Source organism: Lissotriton vulgaris, chromosome 8 (genome assembly GCF_964263255.1).
Source record: "Lissotriton vulgaris chromosome 8, aLisVul1.2, whole genome shotgun sequence".
In the NCBI taxonomy this organism is placed as follows: Eukaryota; Metazoa; Chordata; class Amphibia; order Caudata; family Salamandridae; genus Lissotriton; species Lissotriton vulgaris.
Window position 1 is genome coordinate 195,399,566 of NC_141696.1, and position 21,376 is coordinate 195,420,941.

Sequence of the window (21,376 nt, forward strand, 5' to 3'; positions counted from 1 at the left end):
TGCAGGCCCTTCGGGGTCTTAGACATCAGGAGGGTATCGTCCGCAAAGAGGAGTGTGGGAGTCTTCTCTCCAGCAAGGACAGGCGCGTCCGCAGGATCCTCCCTCAAATGGTCCACCACCCCATTTATAAAGAGGGAGAACAACGTTGGAGCCATCACGCATCCCTGCCGCACCCCTCTGTTGACTGGTACCCTCCCTGTCAATTGCCCCCGACTCCCCCATCGTATCCTTGCAAAATTGTCCTCATGGAGCTTGATGACAAGTTGCAGCAAATAGCTAGGAAACCCCATGGACAATAATACCTCCCATAGTTTAGCACGTGGAATAACATCAAATGTGGTTTTGAGATCTATGAAATCCAAATAAAGGCTGCCCTTATTAATAGATACTGACTTCCAATAGACCGCACAAAACCGAAACACCTGGTCCATTGCACCAACATTCCGCCTAAACCCAGCCTGAAAATGTGTTAGTACACCTTCATCCATAAGCCATGTCTCTACTCTGCTTATAATGACCCTGCCAACTACCTTTTGGATGGTATCAATTAAACTAATTGGTCTGTAGTTGGCAGGGTCCCCTCTGTCACCTTTTTTATAAATCGTGATCACCTCCGCCCCTTTCCAAGATTCCGGGACAGGATGACCTAGCTGGATTAGATTCATTAGGCATGCTATGAAATCTGCCCAAATTAGGGGGTCATGAGATAATAGGTCTCCAGGCAAGCCATCTGGACCGGGTGCTTTACCTGGAAGGATATTGGCGATAGCATCTCGGACCTCTCGCGGGAAGAATGGGATTGCCTCGGTAGGAGAATCTGTTCTTAAGTGGGACGAATCTAATGGTATTGGGTAAGCTTGAGCATCATCATCACAGTATAATTTTAAAAAATGGGCATGCCATTGCTGTTCATTAATGTGATTTAAAATGGGATCAACTCCTCAACGGTCTAAAATATTAATTAGTTTCCAAAAAATGACTGAATTCTTTCCACAGGCCGCGATTTTAAGCTGCTGCCAATGGTCCTCCTCCCAGTTTTTTTTTGCTAGAAAAATAGAGTTGCGGTAGTCCCTCCTGGCCAGTCTCACTGCTATGGGGTCTTTTAATTTTATAGCTAAAGCAATAGCCTTCCTCTTGTTTCTACAATTTGCTGTGTACCAAGGATTAGTCTTTGGGGGTCTAGGATCAGCCGGTGGGTTCCTCTTGGAGTTTTGAAGGAAATACTTTCCTATTTCAACTGTAAAATTCTGGTATTGAGCTAATAATTTCGACCCAGAAAAATTTGGATTTGCCAAATCCACCACTGCAAGACGGGAAGTTTCAGCTATAACTAGCTCCTTGATACAGTTAAGTTTACCCTCTTCGCACTTAACCACATACCATCTTAGTTTCCTGTTGCAGTTAGAGGGAAAGACCTCCTTAGTGATCAACTTCGGCCCCGCACTCTCACATATCCCATTGGTCCAATTGATTCCCATACACAAAGGGTTATGATCACTGTCTGAGGACTGCCTGACCTCCATATCTACAAGGTTGGCCCGGATTGGACGTCTAAAAAGATGTAATCAATTCGCGATGGGGAGCCTATCCTATTGTAGGTCATCGCCCCATTGCGATTAGAAGTGGTCCGCCCATTAAGAGCCCATAGGTTGTGGACCAAGGCCACAGCATTCAGCTGGATTGCTCTGGCCTACCATTCCTTGATGGGAGCCAGTACTAGAGGGGGTATAGAGTGTCTCCAGTCCTCCGAGCTCCAACCCAATATGTTCTCATCATCCAGGGGTTCAAATGTGCAGTTAAAATCACCCCCCACCAGGATTTTTGACCCAGGTTGCAGTTCTGCTAACTTAGTATCTAACAGCTCAAATGTTTGTGAAGTTTGGCCACCCTGTGCCCCTCTTGCATAAACACAAAAAAATTGTATATTACCCCCATGGGGGCTTTTCAGGGAGATATGCAAAATGTCATTGGAAGGGACACTATGCATAGTGACCACATAGTTTAGATTAACTTTCACTCATATGAGAAGGCCACAAGACGGGCGACCTTTCCCTGAGGAGACTGCCGGAACGTAATAGGTGGAGTACCCATTTTTGTATTGCGGGGACAGACACCAGGTTTCCTGAAACATGCAAATATGGAAGGGATCGATAAAATCGTTCCAATCTGGAATTGCAAGGTTTTTCCTAAGCCCTGCTATGTTCCAGGAAAGAATATTAATGGGAGTGAGGGCTATAGTCGGTACAGTAGTTAAGTATGTGACACCGGCTTCCTCTTCACTAAGACTAGAGCCGCAGGATTCCAAGTGTACTTGGCCCTCCCCAGCACTGCCAACTTCAGCCCCTGAAGGGTCTATCACTTCCCTCAAAACTTCTTTACCCGGTGAAGTTAAGTGTGTAAAGCCATCTTCCTCTTCACTTATACTAGGGCTACAGGTTTCCAGGTATACTTGACCCTCCCTAGCACTACCAACATCAACCCCTGAAGGATCTAACACTTCCCTCAGAGCTGCTTTGCCCGGTGAAAGAACTGGGAGTCAGTCAACTGCTTCCAACCCACTATAACGATTAAAACAATTTAATTTATTTAAAGTTCTATACGAGGTCATCTTTAGAATTATTGGGGCCCTTTTGAAAAAAACTCAATTAACTCTTCCTCGCAACGTTGGCCCAGCTAGACATGTCTGAATGAGCCGCTGACTGCAAAGTTCACCTTGGAGAAGGGAGGCGTTGATGCTCACTGCTGCTAAGCATGTACTCACAAACAGAGGGCTCTCTGAGGAGCTCTGGAGCATTATCAAAGTGCTCCCTGTCAGAAAGATAAGGGTGTGGCAGGAGAGGAAGTTGGGTGCAGTGTCATCTTAAGGGTTTTGGGAAACCCATGCAAGAAATATGTGCAACAACTTTGAATAGTATTACCCATTTTTTGCTAATTTGAGCCCTATGTTGGTTAAAATACTGAATGGTACGTTAAAGGTTAAAATACAAAAATACCCTGAAGTGAGCTGGAGAGAAACTTCCCTTTACCAAAGGGTCCCTTGAAAGGTTAGGGGCCCTGGGCAAATCGAATACTCTTCCCATGCCCTGAATCGTATCTAGAAGGGTGCGGGAAAGAGAGGTGGCCTGCAGGATATTATAGATAGTGAGAGAAGTGAGGGCATGAGGCAGAAGAGACGGAGGGAGATAGTGAGAGAAGTTAGGACATGAGGCAGGTGAGACGGAGGGAGGTAGAGATAGTGAGAGAAGTTAGGACATGAGGCAGAGGAGACGGATGGAAGTAGAGATAGTGAGAGAAGTTAGGGCATGAGGCAGAGGAGACGGATGGAGGTAGAGATAGTGAGATAAGTTAGGACACGAGGCAGAGGAGATGGAGGGAGGTAGAGATAGTGAGAGAAGATAGGACATGAGGCAGGGGAGACGGAGGGAGATAGAGATAGTGAGAGAAGTTAGGACATGAGGCAGAGGAGACGGATGGAGGTAGAGATAGTGAGAGAAGTTAGGGCATGAGGCAGAGGAGACGGATGGAGGTAGAGATAGTGAGAGAAGTTAGGGCATGAGGCAAAGGAGACGGAGGGAGGTAGAGATAGTGAGAGAAGTTAGGGCATGAGGCAGAGGAGACGGAGGGAGGTAGAGATAGTGAGATAAGTTAGGACACGAGGCAGAGGAGATGGAGGGAGGTAGAGATAGTGAGAGAAGATAGGACATGAGGCAGGGGAGACGGAGGGAGGTAGAGATAGTGAGAGAAGTTATGGCATGAGGCAGAGGAGACGGAGGGAGGTAGAGCTAGTGAGAGAGGTTATGGCATGAGGCAGGGGTGATGGAGGGAAGGACTCACAATGAAGTAAGAGTTGGAAGTGATACATGCTGCGAGAGGCAAGCTCACAGGGAGCGCCATGTGAACAATGCAGGCAGCTGCTAGTAGTACTTGAATACTTTCATGCTTTTCAGAAGATGTCACCTTTTGTTTTACAGTGAGATACAAACAAATCCATCAGTTTGAACCCATGCTTTTGTGCCTACCAGCTCTTCTCGTCCCTCAAAATGGGTTTTACAACTTATTATAGCACAAAACAAAAGTCAGTGGCATGAATGACAGCGAAAGGGCCTGCAGATTATTTAATAAATTATTCTCATATAGCGCTAAAAGCCACGTCATTTCTAAGCACTTTAAATAAAATATGTTCCTTTTACTCATATCAAAGGTACTGTGGAAAACTGATCCCGCCTTGCCAGGGTTCAAAAGTGTGACCTGCATATCACTGCATGCATGCTCAGTGGCAAGCATTCAGCCTACAGAGCACTATTGCCCTGTTGAAATGATTTACAAATCTAAGTCGGTTCTGGTGTCTCACTGGACTAAGACGTCCACTCTAGAAATCTGTGCTTGACCTCATGGTCACAGGTTCGGGTCCTAGCAGGTTCACTCAGCCTTTCAACTGTTCGCGGGCATTAAAATGAGCACCATTGAGTTGGTAATGAATAGCATTTGTTATTCTGCGCCAAGATGCCCCTACTGGTGAACATGTATTTTAGAACAGGTTAAAAAACAGAGTCAACCTCTGCACTTTAGAAGTCTCCACTTGGCCTAGGAGGAGTATTCATTCATCTTAGTGTTTTGACCAGCTTTGCGCTTCATATTAAGGCACTTTCGGGTGCTTTTGTTGAGGACTGGCAAAATAACAGGAGGATGTGAATACAATTCAACAGCGGACAAGGTAAAATGATCACTATACATACTGCAACCAATTCAAGTGCAGTAGGCAGTGAGCACTGGAAGGAGGAGATTAGCAGCACTTCTACCCTGGTGATGTGTAAAACCTCTCAAAGAAAAGTCCATTAACCCCTCCCATGCTCATGACTAGCTCAGCATGACAAGCTGAGTTCGTCATGAGCACCGGGGCGCTGTGTGCGTCCTCCCGACCCCCAGTACAGCAGGGGAATGTGCCCCGCAGCCAGGGGGTTAATAAGTGGCTGGAAAGGGGTGAGCTACCCCTGGCAATGCACTCTTTGCCGTCGTATTAAAACATCTGTTTTATATAGCTTGTTCAAGGACTAAAAGCAACTGACAACATACAAAACAAGTGAATGAAGTACCGGAGCAGTACAGGAGTGGAGGTCAGCAGAAATGTGAACAAGCTACACAATGATAAAAGAAGGAACCTCATACATACGAACAGTGGCGGCTGCTACTTAACAGGGGTGACGGGCGAGGGTGGGGAAAATGAAAGGGGGGGGACGTACCTGCAGGTCGGCGACTGCCTCTCAGACCTCTTCGGTTAACTCCAGGAAGTAGGAACCAGGAAGCACACAGGCTTCCAGACTTCCCATGCCAATCACAAGACTGCGGTACAGCATTGTTTTGATTAGTCTGAGCGCCGCGGTTCGACATTCAGAGAGGGACTGGGTAGCTGTGGACATTCTCCACCCCAGGCTGTGCAATATAGCCGGTAAAGAACACGCAAAGTGCGCATGACTGTTTGGCCGGCCGAACACTCATGCGCCCTTAAGAGAGTGCCCACCACTCCTCCCCCTTTCCTGTAACAGCCAGCCCCACCCCATACCAGCTCAGCCACGATGGAAAAATAAAATGATGATAAATAACTTTGCTTTATTATCATTTTATTTTTCCTTTTTGAACTGCTCACACAGCAGTGGGGCGACGCTCCTCTGCCTTAGCTGAGGAGCCGCCGTTGCATACTAAGTGAAATATACAAAGCATAAGAAACAGGTATTTGTTGTCCAATTTGATCAAGAAAGTAAAGAATCTCTTTGGGATATATGCAGGAGATTGTATTACAGGGAAGGGAGAGAGGGGGAGTCTGAACCTTGGTGGAACAGTCCCCAGTACCAGCACTTGCAGGCTGGAGCAGCAGGTACCAGTAAAGGATGGGTAAGAAAAGCAGGAAGCCGAAACAGGCAAGGTGGACACAAAACCAGAGATTTCTGCAGCTAGATTATTATTATTATTATAGTCATTTATATAGCGCACAGCTACCTCCAACGGAAGTGTCCCGGCGCTAGTCACATCTGCAAAGACCGAAGACCCCCCAAAAAGCGGGAGACCAGCCTAATCTAAACAACACAATCATGTTTTCAGAGCTTTTCTGAAGGCCTATTCCGGAGGAATTTTCCAAAGCTCTTCAGGCATCGAGTTCCAGAGCGAAGGGGCACGTACTGAGAAAGCCCACCCGCCCATTCTAACTTTTGTGAATCTGAGGACCTTCAGCAGGTTCTGATGATTGGAATGTAATGTCCTTGATTGCACGTGCCTCTGAATTCTAGCTTTCAAATACTTTGGGCCGACATCATGCAAAGCCCGATGAACCAACATCGGTGTCTTAAAGAGGACTCTTTTCTTTATCAGCAGCCAATGCAGACTCACCAGATGAGGGGAGATGCTATGCCTTATCAGAACATTTCTGATAAGTCTGGCTGCCGCATTTTGAATAATCTGAAGCCTGGCCATCAAATATTCCGGAAGTCCAATGAATAGAGTATTAACATAGTCTAAGCATGATGTTATAACTGCATGGATGACTGTTTTCCGACAGTCTACTGGGAGAAAATGCAAGAATCTGCGCAGGGTCTTGAGTTTCCAAAAATACACTGCTGACACCTGCGCAATGTGCTCCTTCCCTGAAAGTGCGGTATCCAATTTAAAACCCAAGTTTCGGCCAGTCCTGACCTGTGTTGGGGGCGGATTAAGTTCGGTCAGCCAACACAGAGCCGATTGCAAGGGGGACTTGTTATTGAAGAAAAGAACTTCTGTTTTCTCTGTATTCAGCTTCAAGCAATTGTCTGTCATCCATGCAACAATGTTTAGCAGACCAGATTGGAAGCTGGCTAAATCCACACCTTCCTTTTCCTTAAACGAGAACATCAGTTGCGTATCATCTGCATAACTAATGATCTTCAGACCATTATTCTCCACCACTGCAGCTAAGGGGGCCAGATAAATATTAAATAGAGTGGGGCTTAGAGCCGAGCCCTGAGGAACTCCGCACGAGAGCCACTTGGTTTCCGAGGTAAAAGGGTGAAGAATCACATGTTGTGACCGACCTTCCCAGGATAACACCTTGCCCGACACTCCCAGACTTTCTAATCTGTGCAGCAGGATTTTATGGGACACAGTGTCAAATGCTGCAGAGAGATCTAATAACACAAGCATTGCACAGTGTCCCTGATCCAAGGTTTCCCACAGAGTCTCAGTAACTTCTAGCAGAGCTGTCTCCATACTGAAACCCGCTTTGGAACCTGACTGAGAACCGTGTAACAAATCATTAGAATCTAAAATAGCAGAGAGCTGCCTCTGTACCTCCTTTTCCAGAATTTTTGCAGGGGCTGAGAGCAAGGAGATGGGATGAAAATGTTTCAAGACCGCGGGATCAGCACCTTCTTTTTTTTATGATAGGCTGAACCGCTGCTATTTTCCAGTCTGCCAGATAAATACCTGTCTCCAGCGACAGATTCCAAATAGCATTTAGAGCTGGATTCAGCCCTGAGGCCAGGATCCTAAAAAACTTGGCCGGACATGGGTCCGCTGGAGAGCCTGATTTTACATTATGTATGGCTCCAAACATACTTTTACCCTCTGCTCCTGGTGGTGATTCACCCAGAAGAGGTGAAAACAGAGTCCCTGACAAAGGCAAAGTGGCACGTCTAGACATGTGCGCAGGCACTGGTATGTTGTAGCAAATGGACTTCGCCTAGCTGAGTGACGCATTTAGGCAGTTATCAGGATATAGCAAATCTGCATTTGGTTGTTGGAGCACTTGAATGCGGCCTGCTCACTAGATCCCAAAAAATGCAGCGCAGGGAAAAGCAGATGTTTTTAAACCAGTGACATCAATTCAGGGGGTAACCTTAGGCTGCCAAGCTTTCCAAAACCTATGAGTCTGAATTCTCAAGAGGGCCGAAAGTGATTATGGTGTTGCTGGAAGACTTACAGAAAAACGCTGGCAAGATAGACCAAGCAGTTAAAAAAAGAAATATAAGCCAACCTAGGCGTCCCTATGCCAGGATGAGCTCCCGACCTACCTTTTTGTTTTCCAGCATGCAGAAATACTGGATGTCTATAGACTTTTTCCCCCCTCCTGTACTCCATCTGAATGGAGAGAAAGACTATTGCCCCAGAAGGGGAGAAGAAAACTGTCTGCTCCCCAAGGGGTCAATCCCCCGAAAATGGAAAACCCTTTGGTCTAGTGGACTTTATACCCCAAAGGGGGCAATATGAGGGCAACCCAGCAGGCAGCCAGATAAATTGTATGGCTCTTATTGGGTGGGGCTAGACCTGATGTCAGTACAGACCACCCCTACTGCTTTTGTTTTCTGTCATGCGGAAATCCTTCGTGCCTAGTGGGCTTTCTCTCCACCCCCAGTGGAAGATTGGAGGCAAGCCCCCAAATCTGCCACATGGAGGGAAGAAAGACTATATTGCCCTCCTTGGGAAAGGAATGCGCTGGCCCATGCCCAAAGGGGTTTCCCATTCCCCTGAAAAAGGTAATCCCTTTCGACTAGCGAATTTCTATCCTCAGGAGTGGTTGTATATTAGGGGCAACCCCATCCAGTTGTCCCCCTCTGGGGAGGGCAGATGCACTATATGCCCCTTTTCGGGGCTCGGTACTGATGCAAGGGAGGGATCCCCTGGTATGCGCCCTTGTTGCTGTGTCTTTCCTTCCGACAGGCATTTTGCCACCTGCACTAAAATAAACAACACAGCAGATGGAAAAATGGCCACGTCAGGGTGGGAAGAGGGAGCAGTGGTACAACAGGGCACTCCTGTAAATAAAAAATAACACGGGGTAATCACAGCGGGGCAAACATCAGTGCCTACAGAGCGTCCGTGTTTGTCCAAAGGTAAAATATACCAAAATTGGACCCCACACTTTGGCTTTGAAATCCCTGGAGGACATAGGACTTTAAACACTCAGGGACGGTGGGGGAGAGGGAGGTCAGATTGGCGGCAATGTATCTGGTCTCTAGTGGGCTTTCTACCATACCTCACCTCCCCCCAGAAGAGAATTCCTCTATCTGCCACCCAACAGAGGCCAAAAAGACTGTATGCCACCTGTGATGTAGGGGCATGGCCGGATGCCATGGTTGGTAGCCCTCACCCCTTTGTTTTAGAAATAAAAATAATAGTGAAAAGAAAAAGCAATAAAGGAATAGATTGCAAAATTTGGTCAGATCAAATCAGTAATTAAATCAAGCCTTTGAGAGTGCCTCTTCTTCCCTGCCCACTAACTAATATATGAATTAGCACCAAAAGTGCACTAACTGAGTTTCCTAGTTGGTCGTTCAACACATACAGCTTTTGCTCATTTCTTAGCAAATGCTTTTCAATCTGCAACCTTGCAATGGAAAGCGAAGAAAATGTATTTCAGGATGCTGCTGAGTTTGTTCCTGGGAACAAGACAAATAAAACAAATAGAGTAAGTGCTTAACATTGCAGCAAAGTGTCTGCAGTGTCGATGTCTACTCAAGCATCTGAAAATGCTTTCTACACTGATATGCCAGTGCATCAGGCTTATATACTGTTCGTGATATTATTCTGAAAAGGTTATACTGTGTGCTTTGTGATGTAAGGGGCTGGAAAATAATGTATGGATTTCTCCTACACATTTGCTTAAATCTATGCTGTGTAATTCATGCCACATGAATAAATAATGTATGAGCTATAGCTACACTATTAGCCTATATTGAAGCATTGCATTATATAATAAATATATGTCGTATTTAAGTAATAGAAGCATTGCATTATATAATAAATATATGTCGTATTTAAGTAATAGAAGCATTGCATTATATAATAAATATATGTCGTATTTAAGTTATTAAAATAATATGCATATGAATAAATGAATAAAAGAATGCACCGAGGGCTTCAAAAGCAAGAGACTCACAAAACACACAACATTCCAAATCAACCAGGCAGTTGTCGAAATTATGGTGAATCTTCACTTAGCATCTAAAATGTGAGCCCTACTGCACAAGGCAACTGGGCCACCTGCCCTTGCTTGTACTACCAGCTCCCACAAAATCAGTTCCAACGGTCATACCAACGATCAGCCTCCATTTATTACCAAGGACAAAATCATTCCAAACCACCAAGTGTATTTTAAACCAATTAATAATTGGAACACACCACAAAATCCAATCAAACCTCATCAAAAGACTTCTGAGCTGGCTAGAGGAACTCAAAAGCACTCATAGATATATAACTTAAAGATTGCTTGGACAATGCTCAATCAGCTCCCAAGCTCTGCTCTGAGATCTTAGACATGTTAGAGGAAAAGGAATGACATATTTTGAGCATCCTAGAAACATGGCTACCAGGCAAATCCCCACACATCTTTGATGAACAAGTCCCTCTGGGCATCAAAGCTGAGAAAAGAGACAGTCATGTTCAGAGGGCGAGTCAACCATATGCTCCACTTCCCAGCACTTACTGTTAAGCTTTAACAATACTTTTAAACTCCTCCTCCAGCTGTGCCATGATATATAGGATTAATAAATAAAACACGGGGACAGGCCATCTCCAATGTGGTCTCCAGTGAGAAAAATACAGAAAAACACTCATCACTGAAGCTTGTAACATAAAGCAGTGCTTAATTTGAGCCGGCGTGGCCCACCGGCACTTAGTTTTCCTTATCAGGCATTACCCGAGAGCAACAGAAGGGAAAACACTCAAAAGGGAAAGAAGGAGGAAGTGAAGACGAAAACACTGTCAATAAAGGAGTAAGCAGGAGCCTGCAAGAGTGAGAAAAAAGAGACATGGAGCACCTGGCAGTGGATTAAAGAAGCATGAGCTGCTTTCAGGAATTCGCAGCCTCGAGACACTGTGAGGGGACATTTTATAACACCGGCCGCTGTCTTTTGAGCAGTGCTTTGGGCACCAGCACTTATTATGTTACAAATTAAGCACTGCATGAAAGCCATTATGAAACTCTTGCCCTGCCCCTTTAAGGGCATTTGGTAAGGCTACTGTATCTAATTAGCCCATCGCTTTTGACCAAATAACCAAAATAAAAGCTCAGACTAATGACCTGGGAGCAATTTACACTTACATTTTGAATTAAAAAATATAAATACAAAACCCACTAAATACTCACTTTTTTGCTGTTCCGTTTCCAATACCTAAATCTTTGACACAAAAGAAAATAATTAGAATACTGGATAGGGAAGTGTAACATTAGTTCACACACTCCTGTAAAACTTACTGCCTACTAGGTTGGCCAGCGATGAATCTAAATCATCCGACACTAGCCTATTGGGTGTCAGCCTTTGAACAGGAGCATTCTGGTTTTGAGAGGCCACTGTTGGTTGTAGAAGTCCACCTGATTAATAAAAAAATAAATGTAAAAGCACTGGTCGAAAATGTAAATGAAAACAAATTTCACATTTTTCAATAAGTAAAGGCATGTCAGGTTTCTCGCAAATAGTAGTCAACAGCAATATTTGTTTATTTTCTGTGTTTGTTTAGTGCAAACCTTTGACTGGAGATATTAGCGTGTTATATCCTTCTACAGAGCTTGTTTTCAACAAGCATTTGTAATGCAATAGTTCTCGCATTTTCGAGAGTTGAAGCTATTTGCATTGTAAATGACAATGCCTTATATTTATATTTTGATAATTAACACATAAATAAAAGGCATTGTCATTTACAATGCCAATAGCTCAAACTCTTGTAAATGCCAGACCTATTGCATTTCAAAGAAGCGTCCAACATTGTCCCGGGCTGCTTGGAAAGTAAAAGCACACATGGCGCGTTGAATGTTGCAGGAAAGCATGCTGTGACTGCAGTAGGAGAAACTCATTAAAGAAAATAGTGCTTGCAGACTAAATACGACATACCGTGTAACAGAAGTAAATGGACCAGTCCTTATGGGAGGTTACAAATGAAGACAAGGCGGTACTAAGGAGGGACTAACAAGCCTATTAACGTATCAGAAGCCAGCTTTTTCAAAGGAGAATGACACAAGCCAATGAAAAATATGGGTGAAGAGTGGGCGGAGCTTCAATTCCATACTCTAATACAATATGCCTCGCAGCATGCGCTACCGAGGCTCGACCTATAATGGAGGGGGATGAATGGATTGGAAACTTAGAAGTATCTTGGAAGAGACATGGGCATAGACAAAGAGTAATGTCTTCAGTTAGCATTATTATCAGCATCACCCCATGAACTCATTGGCAGCAGAATAACTGCTTACGGCAGAACAATATCCTGCCACTAATTAAGGCACCCCTCTTTTACATTTATCATGGTACTGTTCAGTGACACCAATCATGACGCCACTTCCTTGCACATAACCTTGCAATATTGAATGACTGCTAATGACAGCACCTCATAGCACTAATGCTAGCTGCACTTTGCTGCCACAGTTGACAATTGCACACCATGCTACTACTGATGACAGCTTCTTAGAGGGTAGAGCCTTTCATAAATTAAATGCACAACTGATATAAGCAATGGAATTACCCTCTAGCACAATTAATACGCTTCCTCTCATGCACAGAAGCACTGATCAACACTTTGGAAAATTAACATAGCAACGTGAATGCACTTTTTATCAGCGCATGGTTTCTAGGGGAATCATCTCTTCCTGATACTACCTGGGGCATTTTTTTCTCACCACAGTATGTGGGGATATATTATATTTTGGCACTATAGCTGGGTAGAATTTTATCCAGGCACTTTACATCTGGAGTCTTATTCCGACACAGTACCAGGATTCAACATTCATTAGATTTGATTTGGGATTTGTTAAAGTGCATGGATACTTCTGGGAGTGTCCCGGCACGGAGTCCAAGGCTACCTGCAAAAACCGACTGTAGAATTATTCTTGTTGGAACGGCCAGGTTTTTCATTTTTTCTTAAAAATGAATACCTCAGCCAGTACGCTTAGCTCAAAAGGGAGCTTATTCCAGGTAATCGAACCAGGATAGGAAATGATCCGAACACCAAATCTCGCCCGGCAGATCTTAGGTGTCTTAGCCACCTGGCCATTTGGTGATCGTAGGTTTCTGGACGGGACCTACAAATTGCACTGTTAAGGGGAAAGGAGATATCAGATTAAATTCTGGAGGATTTGGGAATAAAAGTACGCATTGAATGAAACTGTATGTAATATGTGTCAGCTTTGGGGAAAATGTTCGATTTGACAATTGTACTTTTTAACCAACACTATAAAAACGATACAAAAAAAACAGGCTTCTGTACCTTTACAAAACCTAGCTGCTGCTACGTGGTTGCTTTTTGATTGATGTTTTTTAGGGTGTACTTTTTTCTGTTTGAGTTTTTCGTTTTTTTAACCCTCATACTTAGTTTTTGTGAATTCCGAATCTGCTCCAATAATAGCGCTTTTTCACAAAAGTAACTGCAGCATAGCACTTTGTTTTTTAAATGGCACTACTTAAATATTGGCTATGGGGAGCCTATCCTGGTTCATGTTCCAGTAAGTTATTTATTTTTATTTTTGTGATTAACCCACAATTGGTGCTATTACTCCTTGTAAGGTAGATAAGGATCCTTTTTATTTTATTCTTATTCATCACCGTATGAAAACATCTGCACCAGTACTAAATGTAATAATGGAGGAAACTGGCCAACGACTATTTTATTGGAAAATGTTTTCCTCTTAGGCAATTTGAATCTTTGGATTGATTCTTTCTAGACCCTTGCTCCAGTTCCTGCTGGCTATGAAAATTTTAAATCTTAATATGAGGAATAATCAGCCTCCTCACAGAACATAACATTTACCTGATCTAGAGGAGGAGAGAGTTACAAAAAACTCTGTGGAATTCCACGGCGTTCCGCTCCACCACCACTATGAAACTTTCAGGTTCCACCATCCTTGGGTTAGCCAGAGTTTCCGGTGATTCAGTGAGTTGGCGCATGAAGTGCAGTAACACAAAAAAATATGATAACATAAAGAGCACTGCACTGTACTTTAAAGACATCACCTTCAAGTCAGTCCGCCTGCTTCACTGATCTTGAACAAATGCTTCCCCTGCGACAGTTGGGTGCTGTGCCGCTCCACTCTTCTCGTAGGGATCAGGACAAGATCCCCTGCGTGAGAGTCTACAGTGTGTGTAGGCCAGGGCTACTATCAAAGAGAGCAGGTCTGGATTACCTTACTGGCTGCATGGGGGTGTCTCAGCAGGTGTAGGGCTGTCTCCTGGAGGGGGTAGGGCAAGTTCAGCCCCGATCTGCACAGGCCCTCGTGTTGCAGTCAAGCTCTTCCTCCCTGTCCCTTAATCGCCTCCCCCTGCTCTGATTATACAGAGGAGGCGGCCCTTTCACCCTCTGCCAGATGGAGGGAATGGTGCCATGTCACAATAAGAGCCCTGGTCATGTAATGGTAAGCAGGGCAGGGATGAGCCAAGGGATCACCAGTGCCTCAGGGCATAGGGCCTTCGAGCCAGGTCAATGTCCCCTTAAGTCTGGCGCAGCATCTTCAGCCAGTCAGGGCTTTTAACCAATGCCACCTTCTGTAGGCTAGGCATGATCCTTCATGGGAAGACCTCCAAGTACATGAATGCAATGATACTGCCTGAAACCTAAGTTGGGGCTTGCTGAAGGTGTACAATAAGGCAAGGGCACCTGGCAACTCTGTGGCCTGCCTATACCCATGCTGCGTTCATTTACCTTCCCAATGAACCAGATAAAGCGGTGCTGCAGGTGCGAAGTGAGGCCAATTACTACTACTAAAGCCAGGACAAGTATAACCACAGCTCCAGGAGGCTCCCTTTTCAAGGTACCTCCTCCTCCTCAGATATAGGCTTTTAAAGTCGACTGTGGCGAATTCCAGACAAAAGCAAATTAGAATACCAACAACAAAAACACGTGCAGCAGAATGAGCTCCTCTCTCAACAGCAGCCCAAGCTTACCAGCCTTCAGGGTAAAAGATAGTGTGGGCCCACGCCGGCAGAAGGTGGAGTTTTTCAGTACTACGCGCTCTAAGTGGAGCAGGCAAAAACTTTGCAAACTCCGCCGGCGGAGCGTTATTCACCGCCAACCCCTATACTTTAATTAATGGTACAGCAAGTAAAAGAACATATGTCAATTTGAAGTGACCATTTTGCAGTAATTTCTGAAATTCAATTGTCTGAATGTCAGTCAATGAGATTGGTATTGGCCATAAGCGGAAATAAGTCTTCTTAAGGCTATAATAGACGAGGCCTTACAATGTCTCTCTCAGTACCAATCTTTGACTAAACTTAAGGGTCAATAATTACTAAACTGCTGAAATAAAAGGCAAACAGAGGTTCTGGATGCTAAAATTCCACTCACAAAAAATAAAGGCGGACCCTCAGCTACCGCAGTAGCTACAGGAATTACACAAAATGAAGTGGCAAGCAAATAAAATATGGTGAAGAAAATATGGCGCACCTTAAAAGTTGTTTATACTAATTTTCTTAAACAGTATTTAAGAAATTAGAGTATTAGTTAAGGGGATGAATATCCACTTCAAATAATAACCACACACCTTGTCAGGGTGAACCCTTGAAGTCACGAAATTGACCAGAACTCAGCACTGTGGTAACAGTGGTTCAGTAGACAGGCTTAAATTAGAGGAAATGTGGAAAGTCCTTATGCAGTACCAAAACAGTAACAAAGCAATACACAACAAAAGAAAAATCCCGAACCAAATTAGAAAAGAATTAGTACATTTTAATAAATAAAATGACACCAAAAAACAAATTCCAATAAGGGAAATGGGAATAATTAATTTTAACGTTTAAATATCAAAATAATGACAAAAAATGGTTAAGCGCCGCCAACAGTACATTGCCACACTCGACCTGGACATGAGCGCAATTTGAGGCCGACCGTGATGTAGTGGAATGCAGAAATACGGTTTGACTCAGTCAGAAGTTTTACCTTCATACTTGGGGACTTATTTAAATTTTGGACAGTCAGCACATTTTAATCCACATTTCTAGAGCGCAGAATCACCCGTTAGGGTCTCTAGGCGCTGGGGGCCGTTAGGAAGGTTAAGCAAGCTATTGCCCAGAGTCACATGGTGCTGGGCTAATCTTCCGCCGGTGCCGGGGATCGAACCGTGATCCCCAGATTCCGGAGTCAGAAGCCCTAGCCGCGGCGCCACACCTCTTCCAACATTGTTCTGCCAGTTGGTTGGAAATGGCCCTTTTTGCAGAAATTATCCCCAAACTTTTTTCATTTTTCCTCATTTTTTCCCTGACCTGTGTGTGTTGGTTTTAGGACTCAGATCTCCCATTGGAGCGTCTGCGCGCAGTTTGTAACTGCCATGTCGAATTGGCCAGTGCATACACTGGCCAGTCTCTGACCTTCCCTTTTCTTACATGTTAGACACCCCTCAGGTAGGCCCAAGGTACCCATGGGGTCAGGGAGCAGTGTATGAGAAAGGTAATATATGCCCTGGTGTGTGTGGCATGTCTTAATAGTGAATTACAGCCAATTCCGTTTTTCACTATTGCAAGGCTACCAGTTCCCCTTAGGATAGAATGGGAGTTTGTTTATAACATCTTATAAACATAACTGGCCCTGGGAATTTGGTAAGAAAACAAAATTTATTATGCCTGAACTCAGAATCTAAAGATGCATCTTTTAGTGAAGGTGATTCATTCTGTGTTTTAAAATACCACTTTTAGAAAGTGGGTGTTGGACTTGGCCCTTCAGGCGGTTCACCCCTGAACTTTTTGCCTTTTAATGGTACATAATTATAGTGATTTCTGGTCTTTGCGCACTTTGACACTGTGTCCCAGTGTAAAGTGTGTGCGCTCTCTGAGTGCGTGTGGTGAGACTGGCCTGCCCTCCCATAGGAATGCACAGGGAATATGTGTGTCCATGGTAGTTCCTGATGTGTGGGGAGTGCAGGGTCGAGTTTGGTATGTGCGGACTCGTGTGATTAAATGCTGCGCGATGATTTGCGCGGATTTATTTTGTCTAGTGTGGAAGTGCCACTTCTAGTAGTTGGCATGTCTGTGCAGTGAATGTGAATTGACTGTCTGACTTGTGATTGGCTGGAGCTGGCTGGTGTGCCTGGCTCCAGGAGTAAGGATGGGTCTGCCCCGGTGGTGAATGGAGAGATCTGCATGTTGATGGGAGGGAGAGGTGCACCTGGGACCTGAATAGGGCTGGGCCTTCCCTCCACAATGCTGGCTCCATCCCCTGTGGTGTGTCTGATGTCCCTAACCCATCCTGTGAATATATTTTCTTTTATTGAAACAAACTGTATGTTGTCTTTTTGAACTTTTGAAAATAAAATAAAATAAATAAAATTTGATGGATTTAATCCAATTTCTTGACTAAAAATTCTGGTTTTTAGTTGGTTGTAAAGGCTTACTTGTATAGTAGGACTCAGTATTGGCTTTTGTCTTGGTTGTTTAAGTTTATCGACTCTGCCTTACTGGGGATGAGTCAAAGCCCTTGTTTGGTTTTTCGAGCATTGAAGCGGATACCATATCCACGAGGCTTCACTATTGAAAAGAATAGTGGTTCGTTGAATGTTGTGGTGGACAGTTTGTCTACCTAAAAAAGAATTCACTTTTTCACTTTATGTGTGTGTGTCATTTGGTTTGTGTGTTTTAATCCCTAACACGACGTTGTGTGTAACAATAACTGGACTATGACTGAAAGTGACACATTCGCTTACAGGGAAGATCATATTCAAAGACTTATTAACGCCCCACCTGTGTTCGCCTCAGCTACCTTAAGTGTTTCAGCAAAGACTCAAAATGAGTCTGACAAACTGATAAGACTAAAGAAAAAACAGATACGGACCGATTTACACGGGCATTTTTTGATCCAACACCTGAGAGCAGGAACGATCCCTGGTGGACTCCAGATCCGGAATATCCCTATGGTATTCATTGAGGACCGGGAGTACAAAAAAGGTTTCAGCTGTATTGAAACTAAATGTAGCCGCGATCTCATGGTATCAACAGTGGAGACAGCTCTACGTCTATCTAAGAAACAATTAGAAGAAATAGAAACTCTGGAGACGGAAATAAAAAATAATCCGCTAATTACGGACGCCAAAACATTGCTGGATTAAGTTGACAAAGAAATCCTTGAATTTAAGGACTACACAGTAGCACAAAAAACAAATACATTTGAAATCCATAAAAACAATTTTTTCCTTGAAAACACCTACCCGTACCTTCAAAAAGATTTCTACACCCGGACAGACTCTAGGAGATATCTGCAGAACTCCCAGGGCAGGTCAAGAAACAAATTTCTGACGTTTTCAGATACCTCATCTTCATCAGGTTCGGAAACAGGAACAAATGAGCTAGACACTAGTGGCGCCAATAGAAGAGGTGGACATTTTAACCATCAACCTCAAAGGAATAATCCGCAGCCTTTTTTAGGCAGAGGCCAACGGAGAGCCAGAGGCAGACCCCGATACAACTCCCAACCATGGGAAATGACAACGAGACGCCAATTCTACAAGAGCTAAAAATCTCCTCATTATTTAATCGATCAAAGCGAGTTTCCACAGCCACAGAGAAACTGGTGTTGGAAAAGGGACTTTCCTTTGTTCTATCAAGGAAGACGAATTTTGTCAAAATGAAATTAGAAGTCCTGGAATTCTGTCGGAAAATCAGACTTAAAACTTTCTTCAAAGATCAGGAAATGAAAATTGAGGGAGAGGTCACAGGCCTAAGAAAGAAATCCAACTTCTGTCCTACGGGTAACAAGATTCCCAAAGAAGTTATAACTTTTGAAAAAATGCTGTTATCAGCAATTACGCAGATGGAATCAAAAAAGCAATACATTAAGTACAACTTGCCTAAAGATCAAAAAGATGCCATTTTCTCCCGTAAAAATGACACATCTATAGTTATCAGACAAGCGGATAAGGGAGGAGCAGTAGTACTATGGCAGACAGACAAGTACCGTACTGAAGTTATGAGACAACTAGGAAACACAGACTGTTATAGAAAGATCACAAAAGACCCGACAGCGGAACTTCAAGGACAATTGTCTAACTTGATACAAAGGGGGCTAGAGGAAGGGTTCTTGGGAACCAAAGAGTCATCATTCCTTCAAAATAAAAAACCTCGAACCCCATTATTTTATGTCCTCCCCAAAATCCACAAATGTGAGATAAACTCCCCCGGGAGACCCATCATCTCTGGATGTGATTCCTTGCTGGAACCAGTGTCAAAATATATAGATTTTTTCCTGAAACCTCTCATTTCATTAATTCCAGCACATCTGCAGGATACAACTGATTTTATCAACAGACTGGCACACATTGAGTATGACCCATTGAGGCAACTACTGGTCACAATGGACGTGGTCGCCTTGTATACCCAGATTCCGCAGGAAGAAGCCCTGGTGACTCTATCATATTTTTTAGATACCAGAGAACAACCGGTCAGGGTACCAACCGACTTCCATCATTGCTCTTGCTAAACTTGTGCTTCAAAAAAACTATTTTCTGTTCGGTACGGATTTCTTCTACAAAATTAAAGGGGTAGCCATGGGCTGCCCCTTCGCGCCGGAATTGGCTGTCCTTTTCATGGGACTTTTTGAGGACGAATTCATTCTCAATAATAACCCATTCACGGCTTGTATTACACATTACATGCGCTACATTGATGAAGCATTCTTCATCTGGAGCAGCTCCGAAGAACAACTAAAGGACTTTTTGAACTGGCTCAACAATCGAACTAAAGACATCCAATTTACAATAAACTTTGCAAAACATCAGATCAGCTTTTTGGATGTCAAGGTGTATGCATCAGAAGGATCGTTGGCAACCACACTCTTTAGGAAAAACACGGATCGCAATAAAGCTTTACATTATACAAGCAATCACCCTCGCAACCTCCGTCAAAATCTTCCTTTTGGCCAATTCTTAAGGATTAGGAGAAATTGTACATTCAGAGACAAGTACTTCGAACATGAAAAAAATCTACTTGAACGCTTGAAGGACCGAGGGTATCCAAGGAAATTACTGAAGCACGCAATACGCCGAGCCTGGTGGACCCCTTGTGAAGCCCTTCTGGAAAGGAGATCTAAACCGCCATTACAAAGAATTGTTTGCGTACCGACTTTCAGCCCTAATGCCAACCAACTCAAAAAAATAATGAATCAAAATTGGCACCTAGTCAGGAATCTTGATGCCAGTCTACAACAACTACCCCTCTTTGCATTTAAAAAAGAAAAAAGCATTGCGAATTTTCTGGTGCGTGCAGCATTACCAAAAAAAGAAACATCCACATTATGGAGCATGCTAGGTCTACAGCCCATCCAGGGTCACCATAAATGTGGCAATTGTGTTTACTGTGAACAAAACAATGGAGGGAGATGTCTTTTCACATGATGGCATTTTTTGGAAGCATTCAACTTTTTCAAATTGCAAAACGAAGAATGTCATTTATGGAATCCTATGTCCATGTTCTAAACTATACATAGGTAAAACCTCTCAGGAAATCCGCCAGCGGATTATGCAACATAAATCTAGAGTTCGAAGACTAGTGGCTAATCACCACTGGTTAGCCACTGGCAGTCAGAAAGACACACAGAAAATTACATCAAAACTGGAAAATGACATGAGAGGAGGTGACATTGAAGCTAGACTAAGCCAACGTGAAGAGCATTATGAGATTTAATACAGTCACAAATGGGCTCAATGAACTCTCAGAGATCCTGCGAGGATTCTAGAATGTCTAACCGTGCCCTACACCTCTTGGTTCACATGTGAGCTGAACCTCCAACTGTAGCAAAGACAGGTCATCACTAACATAAAAAGGTTTTGAATACGACACTGTCCAACATCTTAATGAACTACGAATCCCAGGCACCCTCCGTGATCACATGACCCCGTGACCGGCTTTGATTAACTCCCATGCCCCAGCAGGCACACAAGCATTTCCGGGTGAGGACCTCGCTCCGCTGGACTGCGCCGCGGTACGAGCTAATCCAGATTGAATCCCTGTCTTCAGGTTAGTTTGGCGGCTCGCGTAACCATCGATTGTCCTGTCCAATCAACCGGGTACATGTATTCATTTCTACCCACTTATTTTTAATAGGACAGCGTAAACATTTATTGCCAGACTATTAACGCCGAGCGCAAAACGCAATCAGCACAGCTTCCCTTGACCTGCAAATAAAACCTCAGTTCAACGGCCGCCATTTAAGGTATTCTCTCGAAACAAACTAGGCCCCCTAATATTACCTTCTCACACAAACCAGAACTTTGATGCTCCGTATTTAGTATCTTTTATGACTGTGTCTTTCAGCTGAACCTTTTGACTCACCCCATGTGTGACACAGCTGGGATCTTATCAACTAGTGCCATGATCCACAAACTGCTTCACGGCCACAGATCGACACTCTTCTATCCATTTGAGTGAAATGCGCCTTGGAATACTAA

General features: G+C 43.9%; 1 protein-coding gene across 7 annotated transcripts in view; it reads right to left on the reverse strand.

The window, feature by feature from the left end:
• Positions 1-21,376, reverse strand: part of PICALM (phosphatidylinositol binding clathrin assembly protein) — a 495,196-nt gene that overhangs the window by 62,514 nt on the left and 411,306 nt on the right. For all 7 annotated transcript variants that reach the window (XM_086933969.1, XM_086933970.1, XM_086933967.1 and 4 more), the window contains 2 exons: positions 11,219-11,335; positions 11,111-11,141 (listed from right to left, as the gene is read on the reverse strand). In XM_086933969.1, the coding sequence (XP_086790095.1) occupies positions 11,111-11,141; positions 11,219-11,335 (148 nt within the window). The remainder of the gene's footprint in view (positions 1-11,110; positions 11,142-11,218; positions 11,336-21,376) is intronic.